This window comes from Malus domestica, chromosome 08 (assembly GCF_042453785.1).
Source record: "Malus domestica chromosome 08, GDT2T_hap1".
Lineage (NCBI taxonomy): Eukaryota > Viridiplantae > Streptophyta > Magnoliopsida > Rosales > Rosaceae > Malus > Malus domestica.
Genome location: NC_091668.1, coordinates 22,213,965 through 22,239,139, shown reverse-complemented (window position 1 = coordinate 22,239,139; position 25,175 = coordinate 22,213,965). Strand labels below are relative to the sequence as shown.

The 25,175-nt window shown below is 40.1% G+C and overlaps 1 protein-coding gene across 3 annotated transcripts in view; it reads left to right on the top strand.

Annotated features, from left to right (window-relative positions):
- Positions 1–9,381: 9,381 nt before the first annotated feature.
- Positions 9,382–25,175, top strand: part of LOC103453319 (uncharacterized methyltransferase At1g78140, chloroplastic-like) — a 25,043-nt gene continuing 9,249 nt past the window's right edge. For 2 of the 3 annotated variants that reach the window (XM_070827245.1, XM_029107157.2), the window contains exons 1-2: positions 9,529–9,818; positions 10,090–10,193. In XM_070827245.1, coding sequence (XP_070683346.1) covers positions 9,639–9,818; positions 10,090–10,193 — 284 coding nt within the window. In that variant the 5' untranslated portion in view covers positions 9,529–9,638. Of the gene's footprint in view, positions 9,819–10,089; positions 10,194–10,295; positions 10,437–10,920; positions 11,006–11,520; positions 11,718–11,817; positions 11,930–12,410; positions 12,519–12,657; positions 12,943–25,175 lie in introns of those variants that run through there. The other variant, XM_029107156.2, reaches the window with a different exon arrangement.

Here is a 25,175-nt window from a genome sequence, read left to right as displayed (position 1 = left end):
CAGCCTGTGAAGAACTTGCTCACCTGCTAGGAACGTGCTACATGCACTGCATCCGCGGCATAGACGAGCCAAACACATGGAAGAACAGCCTAGACCAGTAAGTCACGACTGGGGGCAGTTGAGAGCTCCACTACCCCAACAAAAGCAAATTCAGGAAGAAGTAGAGAGACTCTTGACCAAGCGATTGCGTAATTTCCAACGCAATGAGGTCATCAACGTAATTTCCAACATAAGCAGGTCACCCTTCACGAACGAGATCGAGCAGGCCGAGCCTCCACGCGAGTTCAGCATGCCACATTTCACATATTTCAAAGGGGATAAAGACCCGAAGAGACACTTAAAGCACTACCGAAGCGCAATGATCCTTTATCGAAACAACGATGATCTCATGTGCAAGATATTCGCCACCACTCTACAAGGCGAGGCGCAAGATTGGTTTTACACCCTGCCGTCACAATCCATCCGGAATTTTGACGAACTTTCTTTGGTTTTCACCAAAGAATATTCATTCTATTGATCAATCAAAAAGAAGTCTTACCATTTGTTCGACATCAAGAAGAACCCAAAAGAGTCGCTTCGCGATTATGTGAGGAGGTTCAAAGCAGAGAAGGCAAAAATAGTCGGATGCAACGACTCGATAGCTAGAGCAGCCTTCCAAAAATGACGTCCAGCAGACCACCCATTGTTCGAAAAACTGATAATGAAAGAAGATCTAACTCTGGCAAACTTTTTCGCTCTGGTAGAAAAGCATGCACTTTGGGACGAAGTTCGTCGATGCCTATTTAAGGCAAATCCAAGCGATCTTGAATATGAAGTTCCCCACTACTTTTAAGGAGATTCAAAGTCTGACTGGATGAGTAGTTGCATTTGAAGCAGAAATAAACTCCACCATCATACGAGAAGACCTGGGGGCCCGACTACCTATATTCCACAGTTTAAAAGCTCTCATCGATGCTATCAGTTGTATTCCACAGTTTAAAAGCTCTTATTGATGTTATCAGAAATTCAAAAACTAACTTTGGCGATAATTGTTGCAACCCGGAATCACAAGTTTTATTTTCAAACGCATGCAGTCATCCTCATGACGTACTATTCTGCCCAATCCAGACGCGCAACGATAAAGGCGTAGACCCTGACGGATGTAAAGTTTTCTGACGAAAGCAACAACTCAGCCTAAAAGACACACCAAGGTTAGACGAACAGTGGAAGGACACATTCAGAAGCAAATTTTATCCTCGTCACCCTAAAAGATTATACATATGAGCAATATGTACCGGCATTTGAGGACCACTTCCTGCTGCCCACCACACGGCCCTAGCCGACCCTTGCTTAATGATTCAACTCTAGAGTGGCCCAATACCGGCAGTTGAGCATCTCCTACTGCGTATGTCATGGCCTTATCTCCATAACTCCCTACTGCGCCTTCATGCCAAGCCTAGGTGACACAACAGAACGACCCAACGATGCCTCAGAAGTAGTCGAGCATACTCTAGCTGCACCTACTCCACCCGATGGAGACTTCTGGCATTTGCATGTCGACGGCGCATCCAACTACAAAGGCTCGTGAGCAGGCATGATCCTTGTCACCCTAGACGGCTCAATGCTCGAGCATGGGATCACTTTAAGCTTCAAAGTATCCAACAATGAAGCAGAGTATGAGGCCCTACTAGTAGGGGATTAAATCAACTTCGTTTGGACATTCTTATTCGAGGATCCTACACCGGGCCGCATCTTCGTTGCCTAGCGCCTACCGATGTCTTGAAGGTTCTAAGCTCAATCCACAAAGGCGTTTGTGGGAATCACTCTGGAGGCCAATCCTCAGCACATAAGGCTCTTAACGTAGGCTATTACTGGCCTACCGTGCACCAAGATACTAAGGAGTTAATATTAAAGTGTGATCGCTGCCAACGTTACAAGCCGGTACCAGCGCTGCCTGCCAGCAAACTACATCCGCAGACGAGTCCTAGGCCGTTCATGCAGTGAGCGATCGACCTGGTAGGGCCAATGCCTCCTGCTACTGGGGAAAGAGGCATGATGATCGTGGCAACCGATTACTTCACCAAATGAGAAGATGCAGAGCCCATGATGATCACGACTCAGACGGACATAAAGCGCTTCATATGGAGGAACATCATTTTTCGATTTGGCATCCCTCAATCCATTGTTACCGGCAACGGCTCGCAATTCATGGGCAAGGATTTGTCGAAGTTCATTCAAAAGTACGACATTAAGCAGCACATGTCCACGCCGAGATATCCTCAAGGCAATGGGCATGCCAAAGCATCCAATAAGACGATCCTCGACTGCCTCAAGAAATCCCTCACCAACAAGAAGGGAAAATGGCCAGATGAACTCCAAGGATGTCTATGGGCATATCGCACCACCAAAAGACGAGCAACCAAATGAGATGGCCACAAGCTTAAATCTGGCAAAGGAGAAGTGCGAGCAGACTATCACCCGCATTGCAGCTTACCAGCAGCATTTCCTCTCCAGCTATAACAAAAGGGCCAAGATTCGCCAGTTCCAGCATAGAGATCTAGTATTAAAGCCTTCATCACTGCCCATAGAGAAGGCTCCAAAAATATGAATCTCATCTGGGAAGGTCTGTACAAGATCAGCAGAGAAGGCGGCAAGAGTAATTACACCATCGCCACCATGAAACAGCAAAAAGATCGAAAAGTAATGGATGACCTACAATCTGAAGAAGTACCAAGTGTGATCTCCCGCTACATCAAAACCCGAAGACTCAAAAAGCTCAACGGGCACTACCTCACAAGCTGAGGACTATCCAGTTATGCAGTTCCTATTTTACAGCTAAGTTCTTGTTCGCTTCACTTGTTTTTTGAATAAGGAATTCAGAAGTAATCACAAATTGGCTCAGCTGCATACTTACAACAACTGATCACTTCTGCACTTCAAAAGAATATTGCGCCCTACTTAGGGACTCATCGCAGGAATTGCACCCCCCGAGAGACCAACCATGCTCTCTAGTGCGAGAGGGTAAACTAATTACTCTCCAGTGCGAGAGAGTAAACCAATTCCCCTACACCTATATGGGTCAGCTTTCCAAGACGGGAGGATAAACTTTACATTCCGAATATCCAGACGTGGATGAGCCTGGCTGCCCTAGTATAACTAGATGCACGATGGCTTGCACGGGTATTCCTAGAAATAGCCACAATGGTCTTTGTCAAGACTTAGCTAACTGAAGGATTTTTGGTCTCTTGGCCTAATCCGTAGGGAATCGGGCCCTAGAGACGGAGGGGGAACATTACGCAGTACGCCCTATAGACGGCTGCCCTGAAACTCTAAAGCTGCTACCAAGTGCACTAAGGTAGCTTACGAATTCTGGAAAACTGCCTACGGCTTGCCCTTCGAGTAGTAAAGCCGCGCTAGACTTATACAATCGCACATTCTTGTGAAATGTTAAACAAGCTAGCGCGCATATACGAAGTTTTAGCCACTGCCGACATGCTACGTAGTTGATAAGCTTCACCTCTGCCAAGCGCGGAATAACTTACACCAAGTCCTAAAGTGTTGTGATACTTACTACGCAATCTACGGAATTGGAGAAAGCCAAGGTTAACAGCCTAGTGCTTACACGGACTTATCTGCTTTTGTAAGTAAGGCATCCGGCTGCCAACCTTATGGCTAACAACTTTACAAAGTTCTACACCAACATCTACGGCTGCATAGGCTACATGGGCTTGTCTGCTTATAAAAAAGTAGCATGCATGCCACTGGTCTATCAAGTCTAAAGGTTAGGGCATGAACAAAAGAAGCGAAGATGAAGAAAAGTAAAGGAAAACATGTTTATAAACAACTAGCAAAGGCCGAAGGAGTTTAAGCAAAACAAGAGCTACAAGGAAAAACTAATAAAATCCTAAAGGCTACCTAGATGACTATAGCAGCTTGGACATCCCACGACTACTCGGTCGCCACACCTTCAGCAGCCGCGACGCTCTTAGCAGTGGTATCATCCGGCGCTTCACCTCTGGCTGCCCCAGCCTAGGCATTAACTTCTCCAACTACTTCACCAATGGAAGCCTCAAAAGTAAAATTAAGCAAGTCTTCCGGAGAAATAGAGAAAACTTTCAATACGCCTTGAAGTTCCAACACTTGGGGTTCAAGCCTATCGATAATTCTCTTGAAGTGGATCACTTGGTTATAAGCAGTAATCAACTCTTCATCCTTTGCAGCAGAACGAAGCTCAGAAACGACATGCTTAAGATCTTGAATCTAAGGTATGTGACATCCGATCTCCTTCTCTGCACTTTCATGCTTAACTTGGATCGCGTTAAGATCTCTTGGCGAGCAGTCTCAAGCTGCAAAGAAGTTGAGGCAGAATATTAGACCCCTTCAAAGCAATAAGCTCAGAATCTGCCATAGTATTTGCCATCTCCTTAGCAGCCTTGCTATATCTGCATCATAGCAAGCAGAGCAGTCATTTTATATTGGGTCGTATGCTTCGCAAATGAGCTTGGGCAAACAACTTTCTAACGCCATCAACAAACTTGGCACAAACGTTCATGTTTTCAAGAGATCTGGTTTCAAAAGCACATAGATCTTAGCAACCTCCCTAGAAGCAGGCTTAGTGGATTTCTCACAGCTGCCTACGCGAGCAGTCTCCTCATTCCCAGCAGGCGAATCAGTCTCAGTAGCATAAGGAATGGGGCTTGGCACTACTTTAGCAGCAGAGTCCACCTTATCGCTCTTCATAATAGCAAGCCTCTCTAAAGGTGAACCGGACTTAGCTCGCAACAGACGTCTTGGTACAAAATTCGACACTAGGGGCATGACAGGACCTTTATGCCGAACAATCCTATCAGCAATCATACTAGCCATTCTTGACATGGCAGGCGCCAGATCTAGCAGCCTTATTTTTCATCCCCTTGGAAAAAGTCAAGTCAATCACAAGCCCAGAGGCAGTCGGCGAACCCACACGAGCAGCGAAAGAAGTCTTTGGTTTTTTCTCAGCCGACATTTCTTAAGCAGGCGGGGAAGATCCCTTTTCCCACCTTCACTTGCAGCAGGATCTACAACATTGATTGGGCGAGCTAATGCATCCGCCTTGATCTTATTCACATTCTCTTTTGGGAGCAGCCCACGTTTCTCCTGACGAAGAGAGTTAAAGTAGCCAACGCCATTCGTGGTACCTAGCAGGGGGGTTCAACCCAACATTCCAGCAGCTCATAAGGCCGACAACCTCTTCATTTCTCTCAATCACCGGCCTAGCTCGCGTCATGTCCAAAAGCCTAAAAGGACATAAGCCATGTGACTCGCCTAGTACTGCATCCCAATGCCACAATCCGCAGCCTCGGCCGTAAAAGTTGCCCTTGGCTCTAGCCAAGCCAAACAGCACAAGCAGTGGCCCTTGCCACAATGCCTCATCGGCCCATGCCGAGTTGACTCCTGGCTTCTGCCAGCCGACGTGCCACACCACCCCGACGACTGCCACACAATAGCATTATCCAAGAAGAAGACAAGAAAAAATTAAATTTTTCTTACATTGGTGCGGCACGGAGAAGACGAAGAAATCAACGAAAGATGGTCATTTGCACGGGCAAGATGTAGAAGATTGCTAAAACAGGGGGAATAAATATCCTCTAAGCTCTCTCTCTCTTGTAGGGTAGAATAAATCGCTCTCCAAAGTCATTTAACAACCCTTAAATAGGCATTGAGAGAAATTTATTTCCCTTTCCTAGAAGGATCTAATTTCCTATTAAAAATAGGATCTACATCAAAATAGGAAGCAGTCCTAAGTTTCCTAAAGTAAGAAGATCTTTACACCTGCTGCCCTTCTGTGCAAGTAGTCCAACAGGTGTGGGGGCATTTGTGGAGCAAAAAATATTCACTAGGCGACACATGGACTTTTGGACAAAAGAGGACAAAAATACCCTTGAGGCATACCAGGATTCCTACACGCAAGCAGCGGGCAATCATCTTTCAATCAAGTCAAAAGTGCCCAAAATAGGTAACAATTTAAAGCCTATTTCATCAAATCCTTTCTATAAGGTAATCCCCAAAATCTAATTTATTCTATATGTTTATATTCCATTATTTAGCTAATAAATTAGCTAAATAATATATTCCTTTCATATTTCCTAAAATTGACTAATTAAGGGATTAATTACCTAATCAATCCCTTAATTATCAAATCAAACCACCAAATTATAACCAAAAAACATACCAAAGGCCGGTTACCCACTAGGGCCGGCCATGCCTTTTATTTTCTGCTTTTTGCTACCATTTTCTTTCCCTTTTATGACATTCAAATAGCTAGTTAATTAGGTTATTATTATTTGCTAATTAACTAGCCAATTATTTCCATAACTCCCCAAAATAACTAGCCCATTATCTCCATAACCCCCCAAAATAAATCATCCTTGGCTTAAAGGCCGGCCATCCCTTCCTCTCCTATAAATTGGTTCCCATTTTAACCAAACACTAATTCCAATTCTCTTACAAAAAATCCCAAATGCTCTAAACACTATTTCTCTCTAAAATTCTAACTTTGGCATCGGAGGTTCTTCGGCCAAAGCCCCCTCATTCATCGTGGGCGCGTGAGGCTTTCGGCCTTAACCTAAGGTGCTAGTTGTTTTGTAGGTGCAAAATTGTCCAAGATCGAGAAGGAAGAAATTTGCTTCCACAACTTAGGCATCACAGAGTGGTCGGCTAGTAAATTGTTGTCACCACTTAGAGCAACTCCACCCAAAAAAATTGCTTGGGCTGTTAGACCATCTCCAAAGGAGATGCCAAAAATGTCACTAATAGGATTTTTACCTTCTACGCAAATAGGGTTAAAATCATACAAAATACTTGGAAGAATACAAGGTTATTGTAGTATAGATGCTCATGCAAGGTCGTTCTCCTCAATGACTATTTGAATAATTTATGTAGAAACAATTCCTAATTTAACTACTTAAAACTAAAAATTGAGAAAGGTGATTTTGAATTTAGGTAATATTAAAAAAGATTTTTAATTAAAAACAAATAATAAATTTGCCCACAACTAATATGATAAAAATAAAATAGTTTTAAATACCAATTTATAAAAACACTAGGGTTCCACCATCACCTAGCAATCCTATGAATTCCTACCAATTACTTAAGATCTACACATGCCACTTTGAATGTTAGGTTTTCCTAATTTATATTCTACTTGGAACCTTCAACATACAAGGTATATCTAATATGCAACCTGTCCAGATGTTCGGATCAAATCTGAACATGAAAGACTCATTATACTTTATGAAAACCTTTTGAAAAACCATGCAACCCTAAGACGTCGTGTTCATCTTAAGTGAAATTACAATTATTAATCACAAGAAGCCAGCGCCAATTTCAGGGAACATTCCGACCAAAATTGCATCAAATTACTTTTCTAAAGATCATAATGATGATCAGGCATTAAGACAATTAGATAGTTTTAATCACGATGATTAATAATTCTAAGTATGCATGCAATCAATCATAAGCAATTACATAAAAATTACATATTCATGCTAAGGCTCAAGGCTTCGCCCTAGCAAAACAAATTAGTTACGCAAATTCATAATTAAAATCATAAGAAATATTATTATAAAGAAAAAGAATGAAAACACTTTAAAGTAGAAAATCTTCAAGAACCCTAGCAAAGTTCTCTGTCTTTGAAGTTGAATAAAAGAAAGCTTAGAGAAAAAACTGAGAATAGCAAAGCAATATATGTTGCTATGCCATCGCACAAACCCTAAAATGTTGTCTTTTGTTCCAACTAGGAAACTAAGAATAATAACAAAATATGTTATCTTATAAAATAAAGTCCTAATTAAGTTAGTAGAATCTGCTAAGTACTTATCCAGCCACGTTTTAGCCCCAGATATCCTTCAAATCTGACCCATAATAGCTTGTTTTGAAGATCAGGATGTTTTGAACACATCTCCAGAAGGCAACAAACCCATCCGAGGTCTTGGGCTCTAAAAATGCAATTCAAGCCCAAAACGTCACTATTCTAGCACTACGCATCGCTCCTTTATTTTATTGCCAAAAAATTACTGCTAGGTAGAAAAATTCCAAATTTTGACACGATCAAGCCAAGTGACTCACGAACGTTCTTCAACTAGAATTACTCCAAAATTCATCTATTTGACCATGTTTTGCTCCAAAGGAAATCGAAAGTCCTATATTGAAAATACAATTCAAAGTATCAAAATTCTTTCAAAATATACTAATAATATGGTTAAATATATAATATAAAATCTACTCATGAGTCACATAGACTTATAACGATAATAAATGATGTACCATTTATTCCAACCGAGATGTCAAAGATGATATGGAAAAGAAGGCTAAACTTACATAGACAAAGAGATGTCAAATTTGAAGCTACATTCAAATTTGATTTTTGCTATTTCCAAAGGCATTCCATTTGTCTTATCTTAAATGTTAGCATATTTAAGTATTATTTTATTATTTTTAACCAACAACAACCTAACTTTTATTATTTTTGTTAAAAAAAAAACATAAATGAAGCAATAAATTTTGGCATACCAGGTGGAAGTAAAATATTGACAATATATCAAATTGTCAAGTCAACCATTTTAACTTTGATGTTTTGAAATTGACGTCTTCTTTGGAGAGGCTCTTAGGCTATCTAACCCCCCAAGCTCCCCAAAACCACTCCAGCCTTACCCAATCAACTAGGCTCTAGGGAAACCTGACTCACCACATGAGTTAGAATAGCCCAACATGCTGATTGAGTGGATCTGACATCAACGAATCTGACATCAGTGACGATTATTTTTTTTTTCTAGGTGCGTAGCTTTCACATGCGGAGGAAGGAGAGTGAGCCGACCAAAAGCAGGTGTTGGGGCCCACTAGCAAGCGCATTTAGATCCAATTCCAATGGCTAGGACACATGTCCAAACCTAAGCCGTTAGATGTATAATCAATGGACTAGGTTATTCCAACTTTTAGAAAAAAATTTCAAAAACAGAAAAATAAGAAAATAAAATTCAAAGTTACTGTTGGATGGCGTGGCACAATTTGGGTTGTTGGATGCAAAAAATAAAATGTGATCCAACGGTCTATATTAATGAAGTTCAAGCAATCATGCCTTCTCCTTTTTACTGTAGCCCGACTGATTGGGCATTGACTAGAGCTCATTTTGTTGATTTTGGTGGGTTGACTTGAATCACCCAATCCCCACAGCAATTGGGTGGGATGAACTTGCTCTTAAGAAAAAACATAGAGTACTTGACACAAATCAAGCGTAATGATATTTTAAAATTCATACATCTAATTCTACTTAGTAGAATAAACCTTTGTTATTGTTTTAGTGTTTAATCGAGCCACTCAGTTTTCCCACCACCGTTCATTCGGCATTGGATATTTCTAGCATATGGATCTATTATCCCTAGGGTCCATCATCGAAGTAAAATAATCCAGACGAGACCAGCAGCCCTGCTAAATAATCCTGGACTTTTGTCGGCACATGCTAATTATCTTTCCCAAATCCGAACAAACAAAAACAAAAGCTGTAATAATTCCCACCAAATTAACAAACAATATAAAAAAATCGAAAGTTGCAATAATAGTGCACAAAAAGTGAGTAGCCATTCACAGTCAGAGCCACCACCACACACCAAAACAGAGCGATCATGGAGACGGTGGTCGGCAACCTCTGCTCCCCGTTTCTTCTGAGTCAACTCGGTAATTCAGGGCCTTGTCTTCTCAAGCTCAGGACTTCTGCTGCTTCACGGGTTTTCAAGCGCTGTTTCGCGGCGGCAATCAAAGTTCGAGCTGCTGCTTCGGGTGCCCTCGTCGAAGTCGAGCCAACCGTACGTTGCATTTAGCTTATTTTCTTGCTTTAATTCATCAATTCAATTCATCGATTCAGTTCATGGAATAGAAGATTGAAAACCCAATTGTAGTTTTGTCTGTTTGGTTGCCGAGAAACGGTAGGGAAAAGGAAAAGTTCAGAGCTTTTATTTTCCTAGTACTATATTGCCTTCAGTAAGAGTTAAAATCTTTTGGACAACCTTAATCTTGATTGAGCTAATGTTTATTTTTGAGATTAAGGTTTGAAATTGTTTGCTTCATAAACAATAGGAACCAATTGTGGTGCAAAATGATGGCATCAGCAGCAACAACATTTTAGCTTGTCCGATATGCTACGATCCACTTTCAAGTTCCGGTGATCCGGGCTTATCTGTGTAAGCTATATTTAGGATTACCTTGAGGTTGCATTGTATAATTTTGATTCGCTTTTCGTTATTTTTGTTTTCGTTGATTATGGGAGTGGCATGCTTTTGCAGTGAGTCTGCTTCTGGGTCTAGTTTTCAATGTGGCACTTGTAAGAAGACATACTTTGGCAACGAAACACATATTGACCTGACAACAGCAAGCGGCACCAAGGACTATGGTGAATCAATGCCCGTTACCACAGAAATATTTAGGTATTGGAATTGTATTTAGCTTTAATTGTACAACCCATATGTGGTAATCATATGGTTTTGAAATGAATTTTAAATGGGGATGGTGAATAAACATGGCCGAAGTAGAGTCAGACGTGAATCCTCTTAGTTTCTCCATCTCTCTGAATGTATCTCGCATAGGAATAACAAAAATAGGCTCTAGTTATGGGCTTATGGTGCAGAATAACATCTGATGTTTAGTATATTGATCTTTTACATATGTTTGGAGATTATGTATCTTCTTTGACTCTTATTATGTGAATGAGATTCTTTCTGTTCTCATAGGCGGTTGCGGTGAACATTATTACTTTATCCTCTGTGGCATAGATGGGGCATGAACCTAGTTGAACTGATTGCATCTACCACATTACAATTTTCAAAGCATTACCAATAGTACTTCCTAATACCTCATGAATATGTTGATATGCATCTTTGTATAGCGTCTAGTGACTTTTTGTTGCATCAGGACTCCATTGGTATCGTACCTCTATGAGAGGGGCTGGCGTCAAAGCTTTACTGTATGGGGTGGATTTCCTGGCCCAGAGAAAGAGGTAAGATGATCAGTTACTTTATTTCAGATTTTATCATCGCAATGGCTTATCAAACGTCCTTTCTAAATTTCAAAAGATGGTATTTGATAGGTTGTGTTGTAACTCATACTGTCATACAACCTTTAGAAAGTTGCGAAGTGTGCCAACGGACAATATTTCATATAATATTGGGGTTTTGGACAGGGAACGACATAGTCCATTTTGTTTGGTTACATATGAATTATGAAGTGAAATTTTCTAGTAAAGTATTTTATTTTGGGCCTAAGTTAGTATAGTATTTACTTAAACTAAGAAGCTCCACCGCCAATGAAAAACAGATAGAATCATTGTGTTGAACTAAGTGCTCTATTCTGATCACGGCATTGAAAACAGATAGAACCATTGTGTTGCTGCCAAATATGCAATGTAGTTGTCTGAACAACTGAAAAAACAGTCATGTTTTACCAGTGTGCACTCAATTTGTCTTGCCAAAGGAGGTTCTTGAGTTGCTAACCGCAGCATAGTTTTGACTGCAGTTTGAGTTGACTAAGGATTTCTTAAAGCCAGTCTTGGGTGGTGGAAATATCATTGATGCAAGTTGTGGGAGTGGGATGTTTTCTAGACTTTTCGCTAAGAGTGGATTGTTTTCTCTTGTTGTTGCTTTGGACTACTCAGAGAACATGTTGAAGGAGTGCTATGGATTCATTCAGCAGGAGGAGAACTTCCCCAAAGAGTACAGAACTTTGAATTTTTCATTCAAATTTAGATGATAAATCTGAAAGTTTAATATACTTTCCATTATTTGCCTGATTTAAGTTTTTTTATTTTATTAGGAACATGATCCTGGTCAGAGCTGATATTTCTCGGCTTCCCTTTGCTACTGGTTCTGTGGATGCAGTGCATGCTGGTGCTGCCATACATTGTTGGCCTTCACCATCAACAGCTGTAAGTAGTTATATATACGGTGTTAGAGCTAACTGTGCTGTTTGCTTTGACTACCTGTAAGGCTTAAATCTTAACGTATTAGCAGTGGTGAAAAGTCCTTGATGCTAATAAATTTGTCTCCTAATAAGTTAATGAAACATTTTGCATTATGAGCACATTTTAACAACATACCTTTAAGATTTCTTAAAGAAAAATAAGAAATAGCTAACCTTGCCTTGGGAACAAAAACATAGTATTTGACTATTTGTTGCGTGTTTTAATTTTTCTGATACCCTGGTACAGAAATTTGTTAGTAATTTCATATTCCTCTGTTCCTCGCTGATTTAGTAGTTATCTCCAAATCGGCATGGATTGATTATAAATGTGCTTATATTGGTGCAGATGTAATATTATCTGGTAGAACCAAATGTGTTTTCTCCCCAGTTTTCCGATTTTAGTTTAACCTGGTAGTTTCTCCTGAGTAATTACTGTGGTTTTGAAGGTTGCTGAAATTAGTCGAGTCCTGCGACCTGGGGGGGTGTTTGTTGCATCTACTTACATACTCGATGGGCCTTTTTCGCTCATCCCATTTCTAAGGAACATAACACAGGTACATCTTTTCCACTCCAACGTTTCATTGTTGCAGCTTTGGGATTCCGCTGAATGTGCGTTATGTAGTGAATGGTTTGGGACTACGACTTTTTATCTCAATCTCACTGGGGGTTGATTTTATGTCTTCTGTTTCGTAGAGAACAAAGCAAATATCGGGCGGCCAAGTCTTCACATCAGAAAGTGAATTAGAAGACATCTGTCAAGCTTGTGGACTAGTAGGTTTTACAAAAGTGAGGAATAGGCTTTTTGTGATGATTTCTGCCACAAAACCAACTTAATTTATTATTCTTGGTCCGCAAGCAATCTCCCCTGCTTTGTATAGGGTTGTGCTGGGAGTAAGCATTCGAATTTGTTCCTATGTAAAGAAACATAAATATGTCAAATGAGTGGCGAAAAAGCACTTCAGTGCCTATGTACAAAAATGAGGGGATATTCAAAATTGCATTAACCATATAGGTATTAAGTTAATGAGTCATACAATGAAGCTTTGGGAGAGACGAGTACAGGATGACTCACAAATTTTTTCAACAAAGACGTTGAAAATGAAGAAGGTGCCAAATGAGTGGTGAAAAATCACTTTGGTGTCTATTTACTAAAAAAGGCAACATACGTGCCTGTCTCTCTCCCAAAAACCCCTAAACTTCTAAAACCCTCCTTGCTGTCGGCCTTGGGCTCCGGCTTGGGGTCAGTGGCAGCCCAGTGCCTTCCTCTCCTTACTAGGGATGGGCACTTGGAACCAAAAATCGAAACTGAAACACGAATCAAATCAAACCGCACCAAACGGTTTGGTTTTGCGGTTTTGAAACGGTTTCGGTTTCAAAATCGAACCGCGGCACACAAAACGGTTTGGTTTCGGTTTTGGGTTTTCAAAACCGCACCGAAACCGAAACCGAAACCGCACATTTTTATTTTTATTTAGTTCATTCAACTAGGTTATACTTATACATTTGGTTTTGCGATTCTGGGTTTGCACCGAGTGGGTTTGTAGTTTCAGTGACTGCTTCTGCGCCGCCTCCTTGCATCTCCGCATCTGCCTTTGCGACCTGGTCACCTGACTGCTTGCTTGCATCTGCTTCTGCCTGCCTGCCTGCCTGCGAGCGAGTCGCAACTGCTTCTGCATCTGCTTCTGCGGCTGCCTGCGAGCGACTGCTTCTGCTTGTGACCTCACTGAGTCACTGAGTCACTGCTTGCTTTCATCTCTGCCTTGCCTCCAATCTTGGAGTCAACACACCCAGAGGTAAAAATTTCTCATCCTCTGTCTTCAATTTCATATATGTTGTTAGATTAAACGGGAAAATATGAGAACAAACTCATGCACCGAATCATGATTGATAATTTAAAATGTGCATTTCTTTCGAATGTTAGGCAGGTTAAAGGTTTGGGTTTGGCAAAGTAAGTAATTTTTTTTCGAAAGTTGAGATATTAGTATCTATCATTGATGATTGGTTTTGAAGTTAAAAGTTCACAGTAGTTTGCTTTTGTTTGATATCACCCATATAACATTATTCTATGGTTTGTTTTTTAAATGAATTAGGAGATTTAGAAGGTCTATTTATTTGTTTCATTTCTCTCATTTTGAGTCTTCTTCTATCCGTATGTTCTTTGTTCCAAGGGGAGTTGACTGTTTTCTTTTTCTGTGGTTTTATTTGTTGTTTTCAATTTGTTAATCTGTGACTGCGTTGATTCACCGTCTTCACTGCACCATTTGTTGTTTTCAGTTTGTGAATGTCTTCACTGCACCATTTGCATAATTCACTGATGTCTTCACTGCACCATTTACGTAATCCAGTAATCACCGGTAAGAACAATAAATGTTAAACATCACCGGTAAGAACAATAAATGTTAAACATCAATTATATTTTTTATGTTTTGTATTGTGTAGAGTTGGCCAAATCGACTTCAAGCATTGTCTCTCTTACTCTTGATCAAGAACCACAACAAGCTCCAAAGCAATCTCAAGGTTCTAATTTACAAGAGCCTCCCCTTATGCGTTTACAAAGTGCAAGGTCTTCACAAGCTCAAAGGTCTCCTAAACCTTCAAAGAATAAGTGTCTAAAAGGAAAAGGAAAGGTAAAGGTTTGAAACTTGAACGATGCAAAGTAAGTTGAAAACCAAGATTTTGTTGAATTCCATGAACCATTTATTTTTTTGGTTGTACTAATGCCATAAGGCATTTGACATTGAACTTTGTTTGAAACTTTGAAGTTTGAACTTTAGTTGTATTATGGCAAACTTAACTTTTCAATTGGGTTGTAGTAAGCTATTGTGATTGATTGGTGATCAAGTTGAATTTTAGTAGATGTGAATTATGTGATGCGTTTTTTGGTGCAGTTTTGTGCAGTTTTTTGGTGCAGTTTTGGTGCAGTTGTGGTGTAATTTTTGCTGCAGTTTAGCTGCTGTTTTTGTGCAGTTTTGTGCAGTTTTGGTGCTGTTTAGTGATAATTCATATATTTCATGCATTTATACCATCCATTTCTAAAGTCTTTGTGATGTTTTTGTGTTAAAATTGTGGCATTTTACCTTACCTTGTGTTAATATACAGTTATTTTTGTTTTAGCATTGTTTTCATTAAAGTGGAGCAAGTGGAGCACTAATTGTGAATTTAAATGGCTGTAGGAGGTGGAGAAACTGACGGGGATGGCAGAAAGAAAAGAAATCAGAAGGCAGAAAACGTGAAAGCAAAAGAGCAGTGAGAAGAATAATAAATAAAAGAATAAGTGGGAGGACATGGACTAGTGGAAGAAAGAAGGAGTGCATGACAGCAATACAAAAACCAGCGAGAAAAGCAGAAAACAGCATGGCAAGCAGAAAAGAAAAATAAAAGAGCGGGGAAATAAAGAGAGGGCAGACACGGAGAGCAGGAGAGACGAGAAACAGAAGAGAGAGTAAGAAAGATTGAGAGCAAAAGAAAATACAGAAAGAATAATGCAGTGGATGGCAGACTGGCAGGAATAAGAAATAAGAAAAGCAGAGTGAGTGCAGAGGGTGCCAGTGAAAGAAGAGAAAAGCTGCCTTGCAGCGTGAGTGCCAGCACAGAAGAAAATGACCAAATTGAAAAGCTGCCCTTGGCAGCGTGAGAAAGGTACAGAAGCAGCAAAGCTGCCTTGAGGTGCGGGAGAGCAGCTGCTTTTGCAGCGTGAGCTTGGAGAAGACAGGAAACAGAAGCAGATGGAGAAAACCAACGGAGAGAAAGAGGAGATCACTGACAGCAAAATAAAATAAAGAAGAAGACAGAGAGGATGGCACATGGAGAAAAAGAATACAAAGAGGACAGAGAGACTGACAGGAGGGCAGCACACGGGAGAGGGCACAACGATAAATAAAAGGGCCAAGATAGCAGTGTAAAAGGGAGAAGAGCGCAGAAAATAAGGAGGGCAGTGAGAAATCAAAGGGCAAGTCAGGGACTTGCTAGGCGCAGAAATAAGCACAGGGAAGAAGAGGAGCACAGAGGCAGAGGGCTTCACTCCATTCTTATTGGTGTTATCTTCTCAAACTCATGTTTTACGTTTGGTTTAATTTGAGGATAATGTGTAACTAATTTTTAGTAGTTAGGGGCTGTTTTGAAGCCCCGAATATGATCGTAAATTTGTTGTGATATTTTGTTTGAATGACTTTTATGAAAGGATGAAAATTGTTTCACTACTTATCTCATTGATAAATTCTTTATGTGTTTCTATGGATGCATACATAGTGAGCATATCTAGGATTTTAATGCTATGAATATATGTCTGCCTGCCCTTGTTGAATGAGGACCTACATATGTTCTAGAGTAGCATTTGTTAATTGTGGTTAACATGTGAAACGATTTCTAGGAGAAGTAAGACAACACCAGTACTTACGATGCCTTGTGATGACTCAAACTCTTTTTATTCTTAATGATTTCTACTTGTTAAATCTATGAACACACCATTCTAGATTGCATGCTAGGGACTAAGTTAAGTTGAAAACACCATTCTCTTAACATACTACGTAAGAAAGAGTAATAAGTTGTGTTCTAACATTGAGCCAACTTGAGCATCTTCATCCGGAAATAAAAGCAATTTGAATGAAACATAACATACTCATGATTATTTGGTGGTGGAAAGCATGTCCCCTAACTCATTTTCTTAACTTGTGAATTAAAATCTATTGGTATTATTTAAAATTGGTTTCTGTACTGTTTTTGCATGATTTAATTTAAATAGCAAATCAAATCCAAAAATCCCAAAAATTTGTGTGAGCATAGCTTGGTGTGTCTAGTTTATGTGTATAAAATTTCGTTGCATTTGGATAAGTATAAGTTAGTTTAATAATTATTGTTTGGTGGCTGGTCAGTGGAGACAGCCACCCGTTTTTGTGACATTTTAAGTATTTGGATAAAACAATCTTCTGCGGGAAAGACCCTTATTTTCATATGCTACAATCGACAAATCTTAGTGTTAATAAGGAAAATTAATAGGATTATTGTGTGCTACTTTGTGGTGCGTTATAATTCCCTACCAAATTTTTGGCGCCGTGTCGCCGGGGATTGTTATTTCTGATTGCTTATATTTTATTTTTATTTATTTGTATTATTTTCTATTTCTTGTCTATTTAGTGTTTTTGGTTTTGGGTTTATTTCAGGTACTTTTTGTAGTATATGCAAACTCGAAGGTCCGAAAGCATTGATATAGCTCCCTACAATCCTGAGCCTGAACAAATACTTCGAAAGGTTCGAGGAGAAATCAAACAGAATCAAGCATTGGTGTCCGTACCATCATCATCGTCTCCACCACATTTTAGTTCAATAAAGGAGGAAAAACCACAAGGAGACATGGCTGACAACCGTACTCTCAGGGAGTTGGCAACGCCAAACACGGATCAACAACCATTGTGCATCACATATCCAAATGACGAAGGAGGATGTGAGCTCAAGTCCGGCATGATTCACTATTTGCCTAAGTTCCATGGGTTCGCAACAGAGGATGCCAACAAGCATCTTATGGAGTTTCATGTAGTATGCTCAGGAATGAGACCAGCAAATGTGAATGAGGAGCAAGTCAAGTTGAGAGCATTCCCATTTACATTAGAAGCTAAGGCAAAGGAGTGGCTTTACAATTTACCTCCGGGATCAATGAACACCTGGAATCAGGTGAAGCAAGCATTCTTAGAGCAATATTTTCCGGCCACCAAAGCTGCAAGCATAAGGAAAGACATATGTGCAATCCGACAACAACATGGAGAGCCCTTTGGAGATTACTATGAGCGATTCACACATTTGGTTGCATCTTGTCCTAATCATCAAATTTCAGAGCATCTTTTAATACAGTATTTTTATGAAGGATTATGTGGTACTGATCGTATAATGCTTGATGCAGCAAGTGGAGGAGCATTCATGGACAAGACACCAATAAATGCTAAGGCATTATTAAAGAACATTGCTGGCAACACACGACAATTTGGAGGGAGAGATGAGCTACCTTTTAAGAAAGTTAACGAGGTAAGTGCTAATTCTAGTATTGAATTACAATTAGCTAACTTGACTAATCTTGTGCAACAGGTTATTGTGGCTCCAAAACAGGTGTGTGGTGTATGTTCAATGATGGGACATGCCACGAACATTTGCCCTTCGTTGATGGATCAAGGTGGTCTTGAGCAAGCTAATGCGTTAGGAGGGTTTCAAGGGCAACAAAGGCAAAAGTATGATCCCTATTCCAACAACTATAATGCAGGATGGCGTGATCATCCACACTTAAAATGGAACAATCAAGACAACGGACAACAATCTGTTCCCAACAACTATAACCGTCCGCCTGGCTTCTTTCAAGCAAGACCGCAGGCACCATTTCAGCCTCAACAACAACAAGCTCCAAGTAAGTCTCTTGAGGATTTAATTGCTTCTTTAGCTAACTCTACTCAATCTCATCAACAGAAAACAGACAAAGCAATTGAAAACCTTGAGCGTCAAATGAGTCAGTTAGCAAGTTTGATGGGGCAACAACACCAACCAGGAAGGTTACCGAGCCAAACTGTGACAAATCCAAATGCGGAGCAGTTAAATGCTATGACTTTAAGGAGTGGAAAAGAAATTTTTAAGCAAGATGAGGATTCAACAGAAACTGAAAAGTCTCCTAAAGATACAGAATTGAACAAAAAAGATTCTGATAAGGTAAGTAAAGAAATTCAAAATTCATTTAACTCATGTGTCCCTATTCCTTTTCCTCGTAGGTTTATGAAGTCTAAGAAAGAGCAAACTGATAAGGAAATCTTGGATACTTTCCGGAAAGTCCAAGTGAACTTACCTCTTTTAGATGCCATAAAACAAGTGCCCAAGTATGCAAAGTTCCTTAAAGAGCTTTGTACAAACAAGAGGAGATTCAATGATCAAGAAACTGTGGCATTAAGTGAGGAAGCATCAGCTGTTTTGCAAAGGAAGCTACCACCAAAGTTGAAGGATGCCGGTAGCTTTACCATTCCATGTGTAATTGGAGGGAAAGAGTTTGGGAGAGCATTGTGTGATTTGGGGGCATCCATCAATCTGATGCCATATTCAGTGTATGAATCATTGAACCTTGGAGAGTTGAAGGAAACAAAGGTAATAATCCAGTTGGCAGACCGTTCAAATAGATATCCGAAAGGCTTATTGGAGGATGTACTTGTGCAAGTGAATGAGCTTATTTTTCCTGCTGATTTTTTTGTTCTTGAGATGGAACATGACCCTATGCCTACTGCACTTCCTCTTATATTGGGAAGACCATTCCTTAGAACGGCACGTACAAAGATTGACGTCTATGATGGTACCTTGACCATGGAAATTGATGGAGAAATTGTCAAATTCAAAATCTTCGAGGCTATGAGGTACCCTATTGATTTTGAATCTTGTTTCTCTATTGATGCGTTTGACTATTTTGTGCAGGATTGTTTTAATGAAAGTGTGGGACAAGGTAATTTAGAAAAGGTGTTAGTGCATAGCATTACACATGAAAAGCTTAATACTTTCGAGCACATTGATGAAGAATTAATTCAGACTATGGCAGATCTTGAGTCTCTTTCACCAATTCACGGTAAATCTTCTGCCTATTTTATTTCTCTTCCTATTTCTAACAAAAAAAATCTTCCTTCTGTGATTCAGGCACCAAAATTGGAGCTTAAATCGATTCCTGAATATTTGAAGTATGCATTTTTGGGAGAGGAAGAAACATTACCAGTCATCATATCATCACAACTCACAGCAGAGGAGATGGAGAAACTGATCCGGGTACTGAAGGATCATAAAACTGCGATAGCTTGGAGCATTACAGATATCAAAGGTATAAATCCAGCTACATGTATGCATAAGATTCTGTTGGAGGAAGGTGCAAAACCAACAAGGGAAGCTCAACGTCGTTTAAACCCTCTCATGATGGAGGTCGTCAAGAAAGAGGTTATCAAACTTCTTGATGTTGGCATCATATATCCTATTTCAGACAGCAAGTGGGTGAGCCCTGTTCACGTAGTTCCAAAGCGATCAGGAGTCACAGTTGTTAAGAATGAAGCTAATGAGCTAGTGCCTACACGTGTGCAAAATAGTTGGAGAGTTTGTACAGACTATCGGAAGATAAACAACACCACACGCAAGGATCACTTTCCAGTCCCATTCATTGATCAAATGTTAGAAAGGTTAGCTGGTCATTCTCATTATTGTTTTCTTGATGGCTATTCTGGATATAATCAAATTGCAGTTGCTCCAGAGGATCAAGAAAAGACGACTTTCACATGTCCATTTGGTACATTTGCATATCGAAGGATGCCGTTTGGACTTTGCAACGCACCTGCCACATTTCAAAGGTGTATGGTGAGTATCTTTTCTGATATGATTGAGAAAATAATTGAAGTGTTCATGGATGATTTTTCTGTTTATGGTGATTCTTTTGATACCTGTCTACATAATTTGTCCCTAGTTTTAAAACGTTGCCAAGAAACTAATCTGGTCTTAAATTGGGAAAAATGTCATTTCATGGTTTCTCATGGATTAGTTCTAGGGCATATCATATCTGAAAAGGGAATTGAAGTGGATAAGTCAAAAGCAGAACTTGTTAGTTCTTTACCTCTCCCTACTACTGTCAGGGAGGTTCGTTCTTTTCTGGGACATGCAGGTTTTTACCGCAGGTTTATGAAGGACTTCTCAAAGATTTCTAGACCGTTGTGTCGTTTGCTTCAAAAGGATGTATCATTTTATATGAATAAAGAGTGTGTGGTAGCTTTCAACAAGCTTAAGGAGTTGTTATCCACAGCTCCTGTGATCATGCCACCAGATTGGAGTTTACCTTTTGAGTTGATGTGCGATGCTTCAGACTATGCAGTCGGAGCAGTTCTAGGGCAACGTGTCAACAAAGTGCCTCATGTCATTTATTATGCATCCCGGACACTTAATGATGCCCAGTTGAATTATTCAACAACAGAGAAGGAGTTTTTAGCTGTTGTATTCGCTTTAGAAAAATTTCGATCTTATCTGATTGGGACTAAAATTATTGTGTTTTCTGACCATGCAGCATTAAAGTATCTACTCACAAAAAACGATGCAAAACCGCGACTCATTCGATGGATACTTCTACTTCAAGAGTTTGACTTAGAGATCAAGGATAAGAAAGGGAGTGAGAATGTTGTAGCAGATCATCTTAGTCGACTTGTGCATTCAAACACAGAGGAAGATCTCATCCCTTTAAGTGAGAGTTTTCCGGATGAGCAATTGTTTTCATTAAAGATTACTGACCCTTGGTATGCAGATATTATCAATTACAAGGTCATCAAAAAGATTCCGGATGATTTTACACGTGCTCAGAAAGATAAGCTTGTCAAAACCGCCAAATACTACGAGTGGGATGATCCTTATTTGTGGAAATATTGCACTGATCAATTAATTAGAAGGTGTGTCCCCGAATCTGAGTTTAAATCTATTCTAACTTTTTGTCATTCTTATGCATGTGGTGGCCATTTTGGAGCAAAGAGGACAGCACTTAAGGTGTTAGAGAGTGGATTTTATTGGCCGAGTCTGTTTAAGGATGCGTATGAGTTTTGTGCAACATGTGATCGTTGTCAACGAACAGGTAACTTGGGCCCAAGAAATCAAATGCCACAAACCCCTATTTTGGTTGTTGAGATCTTTGATGTGTGGGGCATTGATTTCATGGGACCTTTTCCATCTTCAAATGGTTTTCTTTACATTTTATTGGCTGTGGATTATGTTTCTAAATGGGTGGAAGCAAAAGCCACCAAAACTAATGATTCAAAAGTTGTTTCAGATTTTATTAAGAGTAACATCTTTGCAAGATTTGGAATACCTAGAGCAATCATTAGTGATGGAGGGAGTCATTTTTGCAATCGAACATTTGAAGCGTTGCTTAGGAAGTACAATGTCACACATAAGGTGTCTACACCTTATCATCCGCAAACTAGCGGTCAAGCAGAAGTATCAAATCGTGAGGTTAAGCAAATTTTGGAGAAAACTGTGAGTCCTAGTAGGAAGGATTGGAGCATGCGCTTGAACGATGCATTATGGGCTTATAGGACTGCCTATAAGACTCCTATTGGAATGTCCCCATTTCGGTTAATTTATGGGAAACCATGCCGTCTTCCAGTAGAGTTAGAGCACAAAGCTTATTGGGCGATCAAAGCCTACAACATGGACATGAGTGTTGCCGGTAAGCAAAGGAAGCTTCAATTAAATGAGTTAGACGAAATCCGGAATGATGCGTACGAGTCAAGTCGAATATACAAGGAGAAATCAAAGGCATTTCATGATAAGATGATCTTAAGGAAGAACTTTGTCATTGGACAGAAAGTTCTTCTATTTAATTCTCGCCTTCGATTATTTCCAGGTAAGCTTCGTTCTCGATGGGTTGGTCCATTTGTTGTAACTAATATTTTTCCTCATGGTGCAGTGGAAATCCGAAGTACGAAGACCGTAAACGTGTTCAAAGTGAATGGGCATAGACTCAAGCCATATTACGAGCCTTTTGCCGAGCATGATGTGGAGGTTGTACCTCTCCAAGAACCAGTTCCCTTTGGATGATTACTGGAGGCATCGTCCGGCTGCAAGACGTTAAAGAAAGCGCTTCTTGGGAGGCAACCCAAGCTTTTTATCTTTCATCTTTATTTTGAATAATTTTAAATGTTCTTGTTCTGTTTTTCTCTTGTTTTCTGGTTTGTGTGTTTAAGTCCTACTTTTGTTCCGTTATGCAGGTAATGATGTTGCAATCTCTACCACAACTTCTTGCAAAGTACTTGTACATTCATAAAAAAAAAGGAACATTAAGCAGATAAATACATGAGGGAGTCTTCACATAGGCTGCTTAGGAGGAACTTCAGTAGTCGGCGGAGCTTCAGCAGTCGGCGGGGCCACAGAAGGAGGAGGCATCAGAGGTTGATCATTTGGAGCTTCACTACGAGGTATAGCCCCAGAGGACGAAGGCAGATGCGGTTGGAACAAGCCCACAAACCTCCGGTGATCAAGTAAAATTTGACCATCATTTTCCTGCAGCTGGTCAATTTTCCTCTTCATGTTTGTGGCATAATTGTGTGCAAGCTTGTGCAATTGTTTATTTTCATGCTTGAGTCCTCTAACCTCATCTTTGAGACTCTGTATTTCAGCCACCAACGATTCAACGTGACGGGTTCGAGCAAATAGGCGTTGGGCCATGTTGGACACAGAACCCGCACACTGCACGCTAAGAGCCAGAGACTCCTTAACCGCCAATTCATCAGACCGTCTAGCGAGCAGTCTGTTATCTCTTGGGGTGACAAGGTTCCGGGCCACCACCGCAGCGGTCATGTCATTTTTCATCACCGAATCCCCAACGGTGAGGGGACCGGTTGGGGATATGAAGGATGGGCGCCATATGTTGTCTGGTGAAGGCGGAGCTGCCTCTTCACCAATGTTCAAGTCAAAACGACGATCGGAAGGGCCATACATTTTTCAGAGGTGGTGAAGAAAGAAGAGAGTCGGACTGATTAAGATTTTGGGAGTGCAAGAGGGAGTGTTTACAGGAGGGAGCTCAAGTGTGTTGTGGAACAAAATTAACGCCTCTATAAAAAGAAGAAATCAAAGAGGCGCTCCTCAGAAATAAAAGAGGCGTCCTCTCGCAAATCGAAGAGTCGGGGCTCCGTTCTCAAAAGCCTGATTCTTTTCTCAAAAGAGGAGTTTCCTTTCTCAAAAGCCGGATTCTTTTCTCAAAAGAGGCGTTTCATTTCTTAAAGGCTGGGCTTGCTCAGAAACCACGAGCCGAACCCCGGATTTCAAAAGATCAATTTGTCCAGACGTGTCGTCACTCGTCACATGCAACTTGCAGCTTTGCGGAAATTACGGGCAGCTTTGTCAGAAAGCGCGTAATTTGTACTATTCATCCATCCACCGGCTGCCGACAATGAGTGAGAGAATAGTTCCGGTTGTGAAGAAAAGTCCTATAAGTATTTACCTTCGCCTTCCACAGCAAAGGCACACCCTCTCAGCACTTCTTCATCTCCGAGAATGCATTCCCAAAGAATCCTCCTAAGTTATTCTGTGTTCCTCATTCCTTGGGATACTCCTGCGAACAACCCATTCAAAGCAAAAGTATTTCATATCATAAAGGTTGAAAGCAAGAGTATCTCATATCATGCATTCTCCATGTCCTTTTCCTTGTCTTTGTTCTAACCTGCAGGACATGGAGAAATTGCTCTCGAGTACTCGTCTTCCACTGCTGATGTACTTCCAAAGAAGCTGCCACATCTACCTGAAGAACAGATAAGGCAAGCGAAAATGATACTAACAGCATGTGGAGACAACGTACAGAAGAAACAAGCAGAGAAGAATGCAGCTTGTACAATCATCCCAGCGGAAGGAGTCCGAGCTGAAGAACTAGAGAAGCTGCCACATCTGCTTGGAGAACAAATAGGGAACTGCAACATCACCAAAGAGCAAAGCTTCGCCGTACAATATCATCAAATCATCACTTGCAAGTAAAAAGCTAAGTGTCACCCCGTTCAAGAGGAAAGCTGTGGAAAGTCAACAAGCACGACCAATGACCACTTATTAGTTCTATTCATTGTCTTTTATTGTGATTTTCAATTTTTCGTTTGCAATTTTTTTTATATTTTCTTGTGTCACTTAACTGAATTATTTCTTTTCTTTGCAGGAACTTTTGGTTATTTCCACCCTTGAAGTTGATTGCAGAATTTTAGCTTGGGGGTCATCGCTTGATTTTACTGCAAATTAGGGAAGTTTTCAGTCTACTTGTTTTATTTTGTTTCTTATTATTTATTTTATTTTTATTTGCATTATAGTGTTTTCTGACATTGGGGACAATGTCCAGTTTAAGTTTGGGGGTAAAGAGTATAAAAAATGACCAAATTGAAATTTTTTGTACCTTCAACTACGAACAAGTTTCATTTGTTTCCATGTTGTTGCTTTTTGTTTTCTTAATTAGTTTTGTTTTCTTTTAAAAAAATAAAAAAAAATTTTAAAAAAAATCGGAAAATTTAAAAATCCAAAAATATTGTCTTGTTTCCCTTATTGTTTTAAATTAGATTTTTGTTAGTGTCCTGACCCAATGATATAATTGGATCAAATTTGAACCATGATCATCAAGAACTTAGTTAACATGTGTTTTGTGAAATTCCTAATTCTCTTGTTAGTTTTGTACATGTTTGACCATCTTTGAAAAACCAAATGCACATAGC